The 18,651-nt window shown below is 37.2% G+C and overlaps 1 protein-coding gene across 6 annotated transcripts in view; it reads right to left on the bottom strand.

Moving 5' to 3' along the window:
* CABIN1 (calcineurin binding protein 1) overlaps window positions 1-18,651 on the bottom strand; it is a 107,549-nt gene that overhangs the window by 78,990 nt on the left and 9,908 nt on the right. For all 6 annotated transcript variants that reach the window (XM_010398137.3, XM_010398142.3, XM_010398138.3 and 3 more), the window contains exons 14-26: window positions 17,947-18,025; window positions 17,518-17,705; window positions 16,105-16,254; window positions 15,523-15,717; window positions 14,245-14,481; window positions 12,193-12,346; window positions 11,840-11,955; window positions 7,971-8,132; window positions 6,155-6,361; window positions 5,650-5,795; window positions 3,532-3,793; window positions 1,081-1,341; window positions 332-483 (exon numbers count right to left, since the gene is read on the bottom strand). In XM_010398137.3, coding sequence (XP_010396439.1) covers window positions 332-483; window positions 1,081-1,341; window positions 3,532-3,793; window positions 5,650-5,795; window positions 6,155-6,361; window positions 7,971-8,132; window positions 11,840-11,955; window positions 12,193-12,346; window positions 14,245-14,481; window positions 15,523-15,717; window positions 16,105-16,254; window positions 17,518-17,705; window positions 17,947-18,025 — 2,309 coding nt within the window. The remainder of the gene's footprint in view (window positions 1-331; window positions 484-1,080; window positions 1,342-3,531; window positions 3,794-5,649; window positions 5,796-6,154; window positions 6,362-7,970; window positions 8,133-11,839; window positions 11,956-12,192; window positions 12,347-14,244; window positions 14,482-15,522; window positions 15,718-16,104; window positions 16,255-17,517; window positions 17,706-17,946; window positions 18,026-18,651) is intronic.

Raw genomic sequence — 18,651 nt, 5'->3', positions numbered from 1 at the left:
TAATGAGACAAATTATAACGACTAAAATCTCTCGTCCAATTTGCATTTTTTAACCGTTGATTTTAAAAATCAGATTTATTAATAAATAAAAACAGTGGCTTCAAAATGGATCACAAGATCAAAATTGTTGTTTTCTTCCCTTCCCATTTCCTCTGTGCCAATTATTGAGATCTCAGAGCAGCATGTAATCTTATTCATGATACCTGAAAATTGCAAACATTAGAATAAATTCTATTCACTTTGTTTTGTTTGTATTATATTCAGCTTAATTTTAATGGTTTATTGTATAGTAGTTTATAAGCATACATTCAGAGGATAAACTAGCACTCACTTTTCTGCAACTTTTGGGGTGTTCTTCTCCTCACCCCTGGCAAAGGGTCCCTCAGAAGCTTCTTTCATGAAACTAACCAGTACCTCTGCATCTACTCCAGAATCTGGTTTCCCCACAAGTTTCAAAATAGAAGCATGAAGTCGAAAATATACCTAAAAAACACCAAAGTCCATTTGGTCAGTAAAGAATTTCTAGCTCTGCAATCTATTACAAACAGTCTTTTCTCTATAGAATCTGCAGGAGTTAGTTAAGACAGCTACTTGTCACTTAAGCTTACCTGAATTGAACTTTCCCTGCCTTTGAAAGCTGCTTTTAAATTACAAAATCTGAACACTCTACAAATTTTATAACCACAACCTATGGAATAGAACAAAGAAAGCAGAGCTGGTCTCCTTGCAAGCAAGTCACCACTGGGTATGTTCTAGACCCACTGCTTTAACCACACGCAGTGAAAGCAAAGGTCCTACCTCTTGCATGAACTTGTGCTTCCATAGGTACAAGATGCTTGTGAATCCTATCAATGTTTGATTTTTATAAAAACTAATGAACTGTGTGCAGCAAAATTCAGAAGTGGAATTGCTACCCACCTGTTCAAACTGCCTTTGAAATTAAATCAGCCTGAGTAACAGGCTCTATTTTACTCTCCAAGTCTGCCTTGCAAACATTCCCTGATGCAGAGCACCATGTATGTGTGCCTAACAATCTGTAGAGAACAAGGCTTCAAGCCTACAAATTTAACTTTCTTTTACCTCCAACGCTTCCATGGCAAGTTCTGGTGGATTATGGTAGTGAATCTTCTTTGGATACCGAGCAGCCTCCTCATGCAAGTAATGCCCTGCCTGTTTGTAGTGCAGCAGGTATACGACAGGAGGCTGCTTCTGCTTCTCGGCAATCTTGCCCAGCATGTAGTGGATCAGCCACTCCTCCTCGTCCCCGTCGCCCTCACAGCGTGATGCCGACGTGAAGCACACCTTGGCTGTCTCCAGCATGCTGTCCCTGCGCTCCTCCATCTGCCACCCAGCCAAGGGGGAGAGCACAGAACACACCAAATTCACTGCAGCTCACACAGAAAACTCTCAAAATGCGCTGCTGCCCATAAAAAAGCGCATAAACAAGGTACAACTTTTAAACATTTTCAACCTAAAGACATAGAAGTGATCAAATACATCCCAAGCGATCAAATACACTCACACAACCCACAAAATGTGCTTATGGATAGGTTTTTGCTCACTCCAGTAACTGCTGACACAAACAACCAGAACAAAACAGTAAGTAACAGAAGTGTAAGAATATGCAGATAAGTATAAATCTGAAAAATAACAACCCAATATTCACATCTACAGAAATTCTACCACTTTTTTGCAGCTGTAATTATCTTAACTCTTCAAAGAAAAAACTTATTTGCTTTGTTCTGCAACTGAAGCCTGCTAGAGCCACTATGGACCACTCTCACTTGTGAAGAAATGTATTTCGTCTTGCTTGCAATGTATCTAATTTGGAGATTAATACTCTCCCCACCCCACCCTGTCAAAAAAAAATTAAAATCAGCAGCATAAATTAAAGTTAAATGCCAATAAATTCATGTAAAAAAACTAGGTCAAAAGATGCATTAATGTAATTTTCTCTCTTTGAAAATGAAGTTTATAAATTTAAGCTGTGTACCTATAACCAAGAACTAAAACATAACCTTTCTTTTCCTAAAGATTTTGTAAGAAGAAGAGAATAATAAGGTTTTTATGTATGAGGAACACATTCCTGAAGAGATGTATCTGTGGAAGTGAGATGAAATTGTTTCAATTTATCTTTTATAGTAATAGAACTTTTCTTGCTAAATGATGCATTTTTAATATATTCACTTGAAAAAAACGAAGACTTAAGTAGTCCTAAATAAACATTCCCATTTAATCCTCAACTTCAGATGGCTGCTCTGTATTGCTCCTTGTATCTGATAATAGGAAGTAACTCCAGCATTACCCCTGGAATTCCTCAACAAATCCCTCATAGCCAAGAGGCCACACGACCAGAAGACCAAACTTCTGGTAACTCAAAGGCATAAAATGTAGTATCTTCATTTTCCAAGGAGTTCATTTGGAGCTGTTGGATGCAATAACCCTCCAAAAGAAAACTCTATTGTTAATTGTCATTTCAAACATACTATTTAATAAACAAATTGTTCCCTTTTAATATGCAGGCTGACATCATCTTTCTTCTTCGACAAGAAAGTGCCTGTGGGAAGTGTAGTGTTAATGCAGTGCTGGAGGCAGCTCAGACTCACCACCTCACTGTAAATACTACTCCTGGAAGCAAAGGGTGTTCCCAGCACTGATCTCTGTAGTTCAAACATTGAAAGTTTTACTAATTACAGCAAAGAAGCAGCACTTCCTTTTTTTCATTCTGCTTCCAGCTGCAGACTACGTAATATTTGGAAGTCAGAATAGCTAAATCAGAAACGGAGTTCACTGGTCCAAAAGACAGATAAAACATTTTTCCCAAGCAACTCTTATCACTATCAGAGTGTATTTACAATTGCACATTTTGGTTTAGCAATAAAATTCTTAATAATCTTTTTTACCTCCCTTTTGCAGAAAGAGATAATGAATTCATAACAATGTTTTCAATGGAAATTCCACCAATCTTCTCACTTTGATCTTTTGTTTAGGTAAATGCCTTGCTCAAGGCACTGCTCTTACCCAGGGAAGGCTGAGCAGAAATCGAAGGGCTTGAGCATTTTCCCTTAATTAGATTATTATGGCCCAAAACCATAGAAAAAGTGGAATATTCTTTAGATATAAGAGATAACATGTGGACACAGATATCAGAGTAATTTCTGATCTCTTTACTATTTAAATCTGTATACATTTCACCTCTTCCTGGAAACACTGCATGACATTTACTGAAAGGAAAGGTAAATATAACTCCCCTTTCCAGAAGGTTACAATAATTTTGTGTCACCTTCAAGAGACAATTCAAAGATTAGGCTCAAACTGATTTTACACAGGAAAAAGAAAGAAAAAAACCCACCTTCAAATGCTGTTTGACATCACCAGATTACATGAATATTGGAACTTCCAATATTACTAAGTAACCATACAGTCTCATACGTGGAATATAGCATGTAAATACTTAATTTAAAATTTTACTATGTTAGAAAACTTAATTTTAAATGTTTAAAATTTTATACGCTCTCTGTTAGATCCCACCTGCTGCACAACTTCAGGCGGAAGTTCCATTTTCCACTGCTTAAGCTGTCGGGATGCAAAGGAATGCAGGGCATAGGAAATGGTGCCGTACTCGATCCACAAGGACAGGTTGGAGCTGTCGATCTCCAGGGCTCGTTTGAAGCAGTTCAGGACAGGGGTAGAGTGCTTCCAGATGGGGCCATCGCTCTTCAGTTCATTGGAGTTCAACTTGTCCTGAATGCGACTCGCTCGAGCCAGAGCCATCCCAGCCCAGGAGTCAAACCTACGCAAGCAAGAACATAACACATGAACAAACTCCCCCCTGAACGCTACACTGAAGGCACAGACAAGATTTATCTTGTATCTACAACTTTTTCCTCCTTTTATCACAGGCTACCTCAAAACAGATTTCTGCACTTCCTCCTCTCCTCAGAGTAGAACACAAGCTGTATAGCCTAAATAATACTGATTTTATTAAAGGGGTTTCCTAATAACGCACTGTCCCCAGTAACTGTCACACATGGAAAACAGACGAAAAATCCAGGTTTATTTGCCATGCAAAGCCAGTGTATCTGTATTTCTAATGGCAGCACTCTACTGTTTTTTTTCTCAGTAACCATGCAGTCCTGTCAAAATGTTGCCACCCTTTATTTCTGTGGGCCAGCAGACATTATGACACCTTGTATTGCTGGACTCAACTGTGAATAATCACAATCATTTCCCAACATAAAAATCATAAAGCCAAAAATGCATTCAAGTAGGAAAATTCTGATGAACTAAAACTGTAATTTCTGACTGAGGGACTGTTGAGGATCCAGCCCTGTGTTTATTGACAATACAGTCTGAAGGGTGGTTTCCATAGGCCACAATCTCACATTAACGCCAGGGTTCAGCTGCTCTGGGGTTTTTCAATTTTACCATGATTTTAACAGCAAAGTAATAACCATAATGTTCTCATATTTTTGCTTGCAGTTTCTTCTGATTCCAACTGAAAACCCATTTTTAGGTCAAGTGACCTCAATAGTCAGATTCCTGGGGGGAATGGAACAGGAACTGTAGTACAGACAAGTACCATCTAATTTGACTGGGGCAAAAATACTGTGCTACCATACAAGGCATCTTCTGAACAAAAAAAAAAGTCACATATTAAAATAAAAATGCATTCCATTTATTTATGAATTTAAGTTTTAGAATATCAAAACTACAGAAAAATGGGTAGGAGGTGGTACTGGTAATTTCTTCATCTGCCTTCAAACAAGACTTTTAGCCATTTGCTAGTCACAAGTCCCAGACCAGAAGATGCAATGAGATTAAACTACAGCTATTTCCTCTGAAGATTTCACATCTAAAATTGCTCTGTGCCTTCACCTTCCCTTTTGTCTCTGTTACGTGACTGGATTTAGAAACAATTTTCTTGTCTCAAATCTATCAAATTAGGGTTTTTGTCACTGACCCTGATCTATCAACTTCAAGGAGAATTAAAATGATAACTAACACCTAATATGCAAACTCTACATTTAATCAGCAAATTTAAAGGTTAATTTAATTTAGAAGACTGATATTGAGAACATGCTTTATTTTTAAGATGAGAAAGCTTAATCTTGATGGTATTTCAGTGAGTTGTAAATTATCAAGAAATAAGGTGGGTTTGTTTAAATATCACTTAAATACTTTACTTGTATTCTCTGTGTAGATCTCTAGCAGCAAAATCAACATGTTTGGAAAGAGGTCAGCCTAAACAGTTAATCCACTAAAGGATGCTATTTGTGCTATAGCTACACTATGAAATGGTGACATTTTTCACTCCTTATCACGCATGAACATGCCGAAGCAAAGAATAAAAGGTACAAACAATTCATTCTTCACAGTTACTCTTTATTTCAATTTAGCTTCCCCCCCCACCCTTTCATTTTTTGGTTTTAATTTCAAAGCAATCAAATATTTAACCCTACATTTTCGGTTTTGTTTTCTTTGTTGGGTTGTTTTAGAGATGCCCTTAAATATACAATGGACCTATGATAATGGGGGTTTTGGTTATTTGGGGTTTTTTTTCTCATTCCTGAGACCAGTTGTCTGCTTTTTAGTACTGAAAGAAGTGAGAAGAATGAAGGATGTGCAGCAGGATTCAAATATACTGACCTGTTTGGACAAATACAAATGTCGTGCATGTAAAATTTAATGGCCTTAGACTGTTCTTTGTTCTTGAAATGATAGTCTGCCAGAAGATAATACAGCTCAGTCACCACTGGTGGAGAATAGTCTGCACCCTCTGGGAGAGATGGTGCCTGAAAATAAAAAAGGCAAAGGTTCACATTAAATGAGCTGCATATTTGCTTCTTCCTTGTAGGGAAAGTAGCCTTTTCATCAGACAATATGAAGGTTTTGAATATGAAGACATCGAAAGCATTTCACAGATATACAGAGCACTTACAAACACTAATGAACATCTCATGCTGACTGTATTTTACCATTCAAAGACTAAAAGCTTTGCTGGGATCTTTCTTATTTTAAAAGCAATTACCCACAGAAATCCAACATCATGGAAAAAATCATTCCACTAATAGTCTCAAAAGTCTACATAAAAATAGCAAGAACAATTTTCACTCCCTTCAATTTAATTTTTTAAAAAAACAACTCACTATACCTTGCTGCATGTTCCTTCAATATAGGCAGATACAGTCTCCAGGCTTAGCATAGGCTTGTCTGTTCGAGGAACAATTGTGGCAGTTTTCTTCAGAAGGTTGGCCAAATCAGCAGACACAGTACTGGTTTTGTAACTATCAAATTCTGGAAGAGTTTTAGGCTTAAAATACTCAAACATGAACAAAGCATCTTCCCATGTCAGATCAACCTGAAAAGGGAGGTAGATGAGAGGGGGGGAAAAATATTTTAAATTCCAAAATTCAATTCTACTAATGGTGGTTTTCTACAGCCTTTGTAGTTCATAAGAGTATAGATATCACTCTAGCAGGAACCAAATTAAACCTCCCAAGAACAGAGCTAAAGGTGCTATTAGTTTATGCTGCTCACAAATACAATACACTTCTCACTGATATAACAGACTAAGGTATTGCTGTAACTTAGTGTATGTTAGTGTATGCTTAGTGTATGCTTAGAAGAGTTGCTCAGAAAAGTTGTCTATAAGCAAGAATCAATTGTAAACATTCTGAGTGACACTGAGATCATGGGTAAGATATGGAGAAGAACTCTGCAGCTTCCATTTCAGAGTCAAGTAAGAAGTGTTAATGTAATGGGAATCAGACAAAATTCTGAGACTCAAAAATCTTCACTCTCTACAGAAAGTTACTTTCAGAATTTACTCCTCATTTTCTCTTCACTTTTCTTTCTTGTAAGCAGTAAAAATACCCAAAAATAATTCACAGTTCTCTTCTGCTAGACTAAGTTTTTCTCCTTTTATTGTTTACCTTACCCTTACAGTAAATTTTGCTCTGCATTGAAAAATAGGGAAGCTGCAGAGGGTAATCTCCTTATACTTCTCTTTTTCTTCCTTATACCCTTTCTCTCATTATCTTCACTCTCTAAGATACATGTATAACATACAAAATTCCCAAATATTCAATGAATAGTAATGTAAGAGTATTTGTGTATTTAAAATGGTTTGTTCAACAGAGCTAGACAATCATTCTGCTTGTATGAAAATGATTTTGATTGATAATTCTATGATCATTTGAATTTGGTTAAGCGCAAAATAGTCTGAGGTTTTTGAACAAAATCCATTCATTTGTTTATGAATTTAAGTTTTAGAATATCAAAACTACTGAAAAATGGGTATGAGGTGGTATTGGTAATTTCTTTATCTGCCTTCAAACAAGAGTTTTAACCATTTGCTAGTCACAAGTCTCAGACAGGGCTTTGTATTGCTGACTTGTATTTTTCTCTCCCTCCCTTAATATTACAACCCTCTTCCAGAGGCACTCTGTAGTTGCCCTTCTCCCAAATCCAACTGAATTTCACTTTTCTTATAAACAGCTACCAGGTATTTACCATCAGATGTCAAAATAAGTGATAATATAATGTACTTGCAAATTTTTAACAGTGACATTTTTCACTTTGATAAAACTGCAAGGCTGGCTGCTAAAGTTTTCTTCTCTCAAGCTGACTTTTCCTCTCTAAATTTTTCCCAACCTTGGACTTCTTCTCAGCTGAAAACAGGAAAGTGATAGCTTAATAAAATCAATTTCTCAATATTTTCAAGATGGCAGACTACTATGGATAAGACTACATTAACATTTAATTTAAAATATCTGACTTGTTATATTTATAGTTTTAAAAAATATGAAAATGTTTAGTTTATTCTCTACAATGTGTAAAATACATAAAATTTACAAGGAAATAAAAGTAATCTTTCTCCAAAATATATCAAAATGCATTAGAACAAAACAAGTGTGCATCTTTCATCACTCCAGGATATTCTAATGACATTGGATAATGTAACTAACCTGCTGTACTGAATGTTCCTCTAGGTACCTTGCTTTGCTTTTTTTGCTAGGGAAACCATATAAACAATAAAAACACTGTTCCAAGGCTGTTTCCAGCTCTTCTTTGTATGGATGAGTATCTTCAGAAGTGGATGCTGCAAGTTCTTTTTGTAGTACCTGAACCTACAAGCCAAGCATCAAGGGAAAGGTCACCTGAAGATCACAGTAAGCTACCCAGCTGTCTGAAGGCAGATGATGAAAACAACTTGAAGGGACTACATGTATTTTTCCCCAATAACAACCAATAACAATATTACACCTGTATTTCTGTAAACTAGTCTCACCCAAGTCATTTCAACGGTACTGCAGCGGCATTGAAGTGCTTTTATTTTTCTTCCTATGTTAATTCACAAACTCTTATCTTTAATCAATGAGGTTAGATATCAGCTTCATGTTTCAGACTTAAAATCATTCGAAGTTCTCCCCTACACATCAGGTTGGTTCTGTGAATATCAACACTACAATTCATCAACACTGTGAATAAGGAAAAGATACAGAAGAATTTCTGCCCTAATTTACAAACCACAATTTCCTCTGCATAGAAAAAGCAGGATGGAGAGGAAAGAAAAGAAGAGAGAGTTAATGAAAATCTGGCTAAAAGGACTAAAGAGTTGCACAGTATGAAGAGTATTACACAGATGGCTACACACCAAGGAAAATGGCTGGATTGATCCCAAATGACTAAACACTGTAGCAAGTTGCTATCTTTACCTTCAACACTACAAGAGAAAGTACACATCAGTAGTGTATTTTGGAAGACGCTGATACTTTTAAGACATTCATTATAAAAACTGCAGCTGAACGCCAAAAGAAGAAAGGTAACTCTTTGAAAATTCTCACTAAGCTTCCATAAAAACCAAACCAAAAAGGAACACATTCCAAGAAGACATTTCAAGGTCAATAAAAACATCTTCACCAAGAATAATCTGTGGAGGGGGATTCTGGATATTTATTTCAAAACCAAAACAAAACCCACACAACCACTGAGGTTTAAAATTCAATTTCAATGTGTTCCACTACAAAATTCCAATTAAAAAAAACCAGAAATGTTTATTGTGACCATTTACAATTTTTCAACATCTAGGACTGCAAACACAAATATTTATGCATGATCCTGAAAGAAACTTCTCATCATGATGGACTTTCTTGACAATACAAACACTGCATTACGCGGCAAAAATCTGCCATTCTACATGTAAGAAGCTAATTTGTAAGAGCTGTGATTAAACATAATATGCTGATTCTCTTCTGATTAAAGTATCTGTGCTAAGATCAAGGTACCATTTATTAAGAGGCAAGCCCCTGAAAAATAAAAGCAAAGGCAATTCTTAGAAAGCATTTCAATGACATTTTGAGTCACAGCAGACTCATTCATACTGTCCCAGCAGACATCTTATTGCCACCACTTTCCCTGTATGAATTTGTGAACATTTGAAATTTACAGAAAATGTAGCTAAATAAGCTGAAGAAAAACAGTGAGCATCAGAGGATATTGTAACAAAAGCATGATATTCCTACTGCTACAAACAAAAGCACATCTAACAGCAGTAAGAGAATTCTCACTTGAACAGTGTTCAAAACAATATCCTGTGTTCTTATTCAACTTTTAAGTTCTTGGAAGAAATCCAGAATTGTTCCTAATAATTCAGACTACTGCTAAAGGACTTAATTAATATTAACATCTTCTCTTGCACAGCACATTCACCCACAAGCAATATACGGTCCTTGAGCAGACAGTTCACCTACAGAAGGTGAATACCCTCTTGTCTCTGAAAACTAAATTCTTGTGTTTAATAATACTATATTACATTTTAGTTTAAGAAGCAGGCAATTCTGTAAGTGAAAATGGAACATTTTGTTCAAAGAACGTGATGACATTTGCAAAGATCTCACTGCAGATACATTCCCAGCTCTCAGTTGTCTGTACTTTATGCAGGTTCACAGACCATACTCTGTGACTCCCCAGGCTGTGGATACAGGCACATTGTACAGACACAATTTAGACTTATCACTTAGGACCACGACATCCGTGGGCAAGCTCGAGCCTGGAAACAGCCTATCTATTTTCATGAAGCACAGGGCCTGAGCTAATAAGCCCTCTGAATTCCCTGCAGGGGCAACTCAGGTGTATCAGCACTATGCTCCTAATACCAGGGCGGCTGAGGAGAGCAGGACACAGAGATCATCTGATAGTTCTACCCTGAATCAGCCTCAGTTCAAACACTGCTCATTCACTCCAGCCCTACAAGGGTGAGCAGACTCCTGCAGAACCCCTCAGGCTCTCTGTGCCATCCTTCCCAGCTGTCTAAATTACTGTCCTGGACATGCTGCTGCTCAAATGCAGAGGTAGATGGGGTCTGGCACTGAGCTGTGGCTAATAAGCTCCAGGGAGTGCTGAGAAGGGAAATTAAGAGATTCCTGAGTAGCTCTATGCAGAACTAATAATGATTTTCTCTTGGCTGAAGGTAATAAACCTCAATGAAGTCAAGCTGAATCTGTAAAGTGCCACTGAAATGTCCCTGTAGAGCACAGCCCAGTGGATGCCACGGCACCGCATTATCTGGGATTTGCCACAGCCAGGCTGTCCCAGGCTGTCAGTGCTCTGCTCATGGAAACACTGACTGCACTTGGGTTTCTAAGCCAAGATAAAATGAGCAAACACATAGAAATATTCTACTTCAACCACTTCAATTACTTCTCTGGTGTAACAATGAGACCTCAAGGAATAATCTTTAAAAGGTCAACAATGAATGGGTAAGTCTTTCATCTAATAATGCTACAGCATTACTGCCCAGACACCCATTTCTGGAGCATATTTGATGCAACACACCCATCTGAACAACAGAGCAAAGAACAGCCTTAAGGCACAGGGAAATGGAGGGCTGAAGTAATTCTTCATTCTCATCATTGTTCAACAGATGAAATCTACATTTTAAATAATAGTTAATAACATGAAAACAATAGAATTGCTATTTTTTTCACACTGTGGTATAAAATCAAGGTAGGTATAATCAAACAAGAGAAATTTATCAACTGCAGAACAATTAAATACATCACAGCTTCAGATCAAATCCATGTAATACCACAGGATGTGGGAGCAATCAGTAGCATTCCAGTTGTGTAACTGAGGACAGATGATGGCCTGCAAATCTTTACTCCTGTGATTTGGAAGAAACGAACAACCAAGCTATTCAAAACTGAATTTTCTTGGCTGAAAGTTTAAATATGTTCTTTTTACATGATAAATAGTATTTACGTACACTGAAAATGTGCAAACCCTACCTAACACTTGAAAAATTCAGTTCTGTGAAGTGAGCAACTTATTTAGAATCACTGAGACAAGATGAATATGGAATCCCACTGTGTTATTTTAGCAGCAATTTTAAAGATGTATCACTACAGGTTTTTTTTAGCTTCTGAATGATGTACAGTACTACCAGACTGGTTATTCCTACTTCCCTTTCAAATCCCATGAACAAAATAAAATACTAGTGCAAGAAGCAAAACAAAGGAGGAAAACCAGAAGAAAACAGTAATTCTTCTCAGTGAGGTAAGTCCAGAAAACAATGGGAAGTGTGACAGAAGCAGACCAATGGGAAAGGGTCCGGAATAACAAGCCTTTGCTATTCAGATTAAACTGACTGTAACTTTCATATCTTTATCTGGGAGAAGATGGAAAGTGGATTTAAAAGTGTATATTTAACATGAAGACAAGGCAGTAAACAATCTAATTTTGCACTTTGTTTCCTGCTTTGAAATGTGGCTTGGCCAAATGACTTTCACAGATCAATCTGAGTCAATCTCGCTTATTCCACGATGCTAATACTTACATAGAACTTGAGCAGAGCACCATCTGAATTGCAACACCAGGATCTTCTTCCCAAATATTCATGAGCTGTGTTCAGCAGCATAAGTGAAGAAGGCAACATAGGGGTGTCAGTACTCACTGGAGGAAAGAAATTGGTAAATATTGGTAAATAAAGTAGCACAGAATTGAGTTAAATCCAAGTCAATGCTTCAACTGTCAATAAGCTTCCTCTCTGGTAGAGAGTAATGCTTGCATAGCCCTCTACTCCCTTCAGCCAGCAAGGTAAGACAACAAACAAGTATTTTATTATTTATATTCCTGAGCTAGAAGGTAAAGGGCTCAGGTCCAATATGTAAAAGTGAAGAAATAATCCACCTTCTTCTCCCTGGTTCTGCTGCTGCTGGCAGCAAAGGGATCGAAAAGCATCTTCCTCATGCTGGATGATCCGGTGCAGGATAATCCATGGAAGCACCGAGGAGACATATGGTTCTTTTGGTTCTTCCTGGACAGCCATGCTGCAGTCTATGATCTAATAAAGAAACAGACATTATACAGACAAAGTGATGCAAAACAAAGGTGTCTTGGGGTGACTTTATGATATGTATCCCCTATCGCTGCTCTATGCCCAGAAATTAATTTTGTGTCTTTCTGTGCCTTTAAACCAAGCCTGAGAGGGGGGAGAGGAAAAAAACCAAGTGAACTTTTCAAAGCAGTTGTTCAAGGACACAGGCACACACTCCTCTGCATCCTGCTGCAGCAGCAAGAGCAGAGGAAGTACCCTTCTTGCTTTCCAGCCACCTTTCGGCCCCATTCTCCGGAGGGAGACAGAGAGTTGAACTTTGTTTTCCTGGGACTTCGGTTTTTCCCTTCTTCTCTTGTGGAATGCTTCAACATCAGAACACAGTGGGAGAATTTTCCACCAAGGCCCTGGAGGTGGGCCCACACTGACCCAGCTTCAAGGAGGAGGAGAGAGAGCACACCTACAGAAGGACTCCGAAACCTTCCCAGGTTTCTCTCCACAGCGAGAGGTTTTATTATTTAGCATTATTATCCTTTTCCTGTGTGTTTGTTAAATAAATAGTTTTTATCTTTTTCACTTTCCTCCAAGGAAAATTTTTTTTTCCCCTGAACCAGGTGGGGGAGGGCTGGCTGTAACCTGCCTTCTATCAGAGGATATTTTCCTCCAAATTTGTCCAAACCAGCACAAAAGGTCAGGTGTGAATCCTTTCCAAACAACCCAAAGTTGGCAACACATTTTACCCCAAGGAAATAATCGAAAGTTGAGTCTCAGCCTCTCACGAGTGGCTATAAAAATGCTAGAAGTAGATCAATCAGTAGGATAAATATAGTAGATTATTTCCCCTACTCTGACATTCCTCTTGCACCCTCATTTTCCATCTAGATGTTTCTCTGTAAATATGATATACAAACAATTCATAGTAAGCAAATACACAGCATCAATTCTTAGCCTCATTATTGTACAAGAAATTTCTCTACAACCCAGATGAAGAGTAAGTTAAAAAAATTCATGAATTCTAGATCAGGTCTTATCACAACTATTAAAGACCAACTAGAATCATTAACAGATGCTATATGAATGATGTGCCTGAATACTCTGTTCTCCAGAATTCCATTACATTCCATAACACATACAACTTTACACAATGAGAGTATGATTTTGTAAGTAGTGAAGGTCCTTGGCTTTTACTGAAGTAAATGGAGATTTGAGAATTGCAAGCACATTGAATTTCAACATTAACTAGAACCTCTTCTTAATAGAACTGCCATTTGTAAATCTGCCATTTGTTACCTGGACTGAAAATGCTGATTCAGTTTTAAGGTTTCAAAGTACCTTCTGTAAAAGCCTTAAATTAGCTGTATCCATAATTCCAGAAGCAGTTCGCATTTCATTTTTCTCCTGCCCTGTTCAGATCACCCTCTCTGTTTTTACTAGAAGAACTCTTACTTTGGTAAGTAAGTAATTGCACTTGCAAGCAATTCTACCATGTCTGTAAGGCTTACAAGATCTTGCCCTCCAGCCCAAAGCACATACAGAAAGATCAGAGTCATAACTTACAAGCTACACCCAGGCAGCTCAAACAATCTTCACATTATCACCATTTCAAATAGCCTAAAACCCCCGTGTTGGGTTATCTTACCACCACCTTTGATGGTTTTAGGCAGCTTGGTGTCTAAAGATACCTGCTGGTACTGATTCTAGCATAGATGTGTGCTCAGTGCAGGTCTGTCATACTGAAGGCTATGACAATGTTCACACATTATGATAACGCTCATCTTCCCAAAAATGTAACAGAAATGTAACCAAGACCATCACTGAGAGTGGATGGGAATTCAGACAGCAACTGTATCATGCCTGAAGGTCTGCAGCACACAACACATCTTTCCTGGGGCCAGCACAGGGATTACCTGGATCAGGTTGTTTGTTAATCGAACGAGGCTTGGTGTTACAGAAGAGTCTTTCAAGATGCTGTTAACTGATGATAATGAAGTATCTATTCCTGTGAGCAGCTGTGTTACCGTAGCAACCCACTCTTCTTTAGCAGAGGCTGCTGTCATATTAATCATCTGCTGAATTGCTTCATTCAAGGCAACATCTGAGCATTCAAAGCATTGCTTGTAGTCTTTCAGTTTGAGCAGGGAGTCCTACGGAATGTAAATATGAAAAAGATCTATTGTAACAATGAAGAGTTTATTTTAAACATGAATGCACAGCAGGGCAAAGCAAAACACTATATTCAGTTAATGTGATTACTTCAATGAAACATAACAGAACACCTTTAAGTACAATATTAAAAGGACAATAGGAGATGCATGGATCCTGGATGACAAATATACAAGTAGGATCTAAATACAAAAAAATCATCACATCTCTCTGCTTTAATAAGAGATGCAAGGAAAGAAAATAGGACTGGGATGGCTGTAGGTCTGTAATTCTAATGATCTACAGCTGAATAGAGCCCTTACAAGAAACAGCGTTTGGATCTTTATGATCTTGTGCTACCATTTTATTACTTCATAAATAACAAAATAGCAACTCTAAGGCCAGCATTGGAGCAACATTCTCCTGCTTCTTTCTACTCTGAAGAGGCTGGGTCACAAGATGGCATGGAAGCTGTAGGACTTGGTTCAGTCCAAGTAAAAGACCATCAGTCTTTTTTTGTGCAAACTTTTTTCCCCCAAATAACCTAATATACCCATATTGTTCCCACAGCCGAGTTCATTTATACACTTATTTTTACAGTGTCAAATGGACTAACTCTACAGCAATTATACTGCATATATCAACAGTTTCTCATTCATGCAGGAGAGTGACATTACAGTATAAAAATCATTCATATGCTAGATAACCAAGCTTCAGAATGGTTCTAAGTCACCGCATAGTCAACAGCAGTATGAATCCATCCATAAAATAACTCAGGAAATGATTCAAGTTTCTGTTCATTTCATGGAGGCCTCAACATCTTGTATCTTTAGCCACACTCTCAGTCAGCAAAAGCTGGCACATTGCTAATGATGTTGATAAAGCTGTGCTCTTCAGGGCATTTACAGATTTGGTTCCATGTTTTGCTTTGTAAATAAGACACATTAACTATTAACACCCACTCTAGAAATCCTTCCAATCCTGTTTTCAGGAATAAGTCTTAATTCCCTAGTAAAAGAGACTTTTTAAGAAACAAACCAAACCTGCAGGAGAAGCAGCTGTGCTGGTCTCTCTGGTATGGATGTTACAAACTCCAGATGTTTTGATCTGCCGTAACCATTAAAGCACAAAGTTGGACGAAGCAGATGCACCACTGCATTATAATCCCCTGCCTCATACAGTCGCTGGATCTCTTCCAAAGACTGGCATCTCTCCAGAGATTTTAGGTTCTTTTCAATCTGCAAACATCACAGATTATATCATCTAACTTTTGTTTTCACATATATTTGACTACTGACACTTCTCCCAGCAGTTTAGTTCTTAATGTTTAAGAAAAGAAAAGAAAAACACTGATTCAATAATCTACTGCTGTACATGCAGCTCCTTTAATATTTTTATTTTGCATAAAAGCAATCTAAAGATGTACAGGACCAACAGATACCAAAACCGTAATTTTTGAAAAAGAGAACGTAGTCTTGACATAATCTTCAAATTACAAAACTTTCACTCTGAGATACAGTAAACTTCCACCACAAAAGAACTAATTCATAGATGACATTTGAAACTGGGAGAGATGGAATGTGAGGGATGGAACAGGGAACATACACCTGCAAATTAAATCTTACCTCCTCTAAAGAGACCACAGAATCAACATGTAGGTTAGGCAACCGTATTACGATGCTACACTCATTGCCAGCTTTAGCTTGTGTGGTAGTGGAGTTCTGTAGCATTTCAGTGCAGATATCATAGTTTTCAAGTGCCTGTTCCATGTCTCCCTATAGAAACAGTACAGAGGAAAACAATCAACCAAAAATTCCTATGGTTCTCACTGCAAAAAGGGTCTCCAAAGCTTGTAGAAAATGTTTCAATTTAATACAGGCACTGCCAGTGTGATTACTGCATGTCCTCACAAATTTAATAAAAAATTCAAGTGAAAAGCTCAAATTAAAGCAAAAATATTTTAAAATATCTTACCAATTACTTCAGTAACAGATAAACCAAATCAGAAAAACAGAATTCAGCCTGCATAAATTTGTAAGATTGGTCTGGAGAGCTAAAATCCCTTTCATTTAAAAAGGCAGAAGAGTAAACCAGCAGAAATAACTCTTCCATTTGTGCAAATGAAAACATTGACTCAAGAAACATTCTTATATTCTGCAAAGTGAATGAATTCTACTTGCTCTGTGCAAAGTAGTTACTGAAGTTGAGAGGTCAGGAAGGAATGCAAGCTGCACAGGCAAAATAGAACTCTGCATATCACAAGGGAAAAAATGCCACTAGTTGTACGGGAACTCTCATTTCTCCTAAATAACTTTATTAGAAAGGAATCCTTAGATGCAGAAAAAGAAGAAAAAAGAAAGGGAAGGAACAAGCTAGTTCACACTTATGAAACTGACTCACATAACTAGTTGACAACTGATTTAAACATAATTAACGCATAAAGAAATCCTCTTTGATGTCCTGTGGATGCAACACTTAGAGGGGGAAAAAAAAGACTGGGATCAAATAACATTTCTTTCAAATTATTCCCTTAGTGATAGGTTTAAAACCCTTTGCTTCAAAATCTGCATATTAAATTAAAAGTCTTCAAAAGCAGAATCATGCTACCTTGAAAAAGCAGAGGGAAGAGTAATAAAACAGTCTGCTTCAGTTAAAATCTGCATTTTGGACTGCCTGAGACTTTGATAGTATCCATGAGTCCAGGCCCCCAAAAATCTATGTTCTGTAGCTACACAATACTATTCCAAGTAACTTTAGTACAAATAATTTTTTTAAGCTGAGCACAAGTTAATTTAAACAAGGACTCATATATTAAACGTATCTGAGTATTTGCTCAGCATGTGAGACCTCCTACTTCATCTCCACCTCGACCCTTAGGGAAAGTTAATTATATTTAAAAGTAAAATGAAATCACTATGTTTTAAGCTGATTTTATCCACATGCTTAAAAGACCCAAGATTACCAGATCAGCTGCATCTGAACAATATTGACTTTAATTTGGGAAAAGTTGTGTTTGTTAAACCAAAAGTAAAACAAACCTGCAGTGCTAGAAAGCGAGCTTTCAGCCAGTATACTCGAGTGACAAACTCCATCCAGCCCTCCTCAAACAAATCTCGTTGTGAAGATGCAAACGACAGCTGCAACAGGTCTCCCAAAAAATGAGTTCCTGGGAAGTCGGGACCAAACTTTCCATTCACAGAGGCAGCAGGACAATTTCGTGGAGAAACTGCAATTCAATTAATTACATTTTATCATGAAGTTACTAGCATCCTATGGAAAGAGTCCCACATACTAGAATTTCAAAGGTACTGATCTACTTAAAGGCAAACAATTGATAGACCAATAAAACAGAGATCTGGAAGAGACTAAGAAAATATAGCTCCAAAATCAAATTAATCAGTGGAAAACATTTCTTCATGTATCCTCAGTGTTTTTAGAGTCTGAAGAAAGTGACATCAAGTTCTCACCTGCAGAACTCTTCCCTTTTGTCAGTAGCCACTGATCTAATTGCAGTTCCATACAAGAAAGGCTCATCAACATCATATCCTTCAGAAAAAGTAAGGAGGTATCAAAACAGTATTCACAGAAAGAAATACATTAAAAGAAGAATAAAGTTTAAAAAAAAAAATCACTGAATTTGCAATTTACTTCAAAGAAAGCCTTCATCTGGTCCTCTTGGGATTCCCATTCCCAAGCTATAACTACTACTTCTGCCTACAAGGTGTATAATACCATTTACAAATCAACAGGTACAAAACCAAACAACACTTAGCAGTATTAAAAAAGAAAAATCTCAGCTCATGAAAGGTCAGAACAGCATTGCCCGACATTAGAAAAAAATTGTCATCCTTATTTTTGTATCTGGCTGAAATGAAACTATATTAAATTGCCAAATCATGCTAAAAGCACAATTCCAGAATATAGCAGTAGCACTGATATTTGAAAAATAAGAAAAAATGTACAAACAAGTAAGCAGTTATGCAGCAATAATGAGAACCAAGGGAATACATTTATAAACATATTTACATTTGCTTAAAAAAGGGCATGTATATATGAAAAATGTACATAAATAAGTCACAGGATGTGTAAAAATTTAACATCTACTACACAGAGACACTTTTGTTTTTGTAAATGACATCAATGGAACACAGCAATTTTCATAATTAATATTT

The sequence above is a fragment of the Corvus cornix genome, chromosome 15 (genome assembly GCF_000738735.6).
Source record: "Corvus cornix cornix isolate S_Up_H32 chromosome 15, ASM73873v5, whole genome shotgun sequence".
NCBI lineage: Eukaryota > Metazoa > Chordata > Aves > Passeriformes > Corvidae > Corvus > Corvus cornix.
The sequence above is the reverse complement of the archived record's forward strand: the minus strand, read 5'-3'. Positions and strand labels throughout refer to the sequence as shown.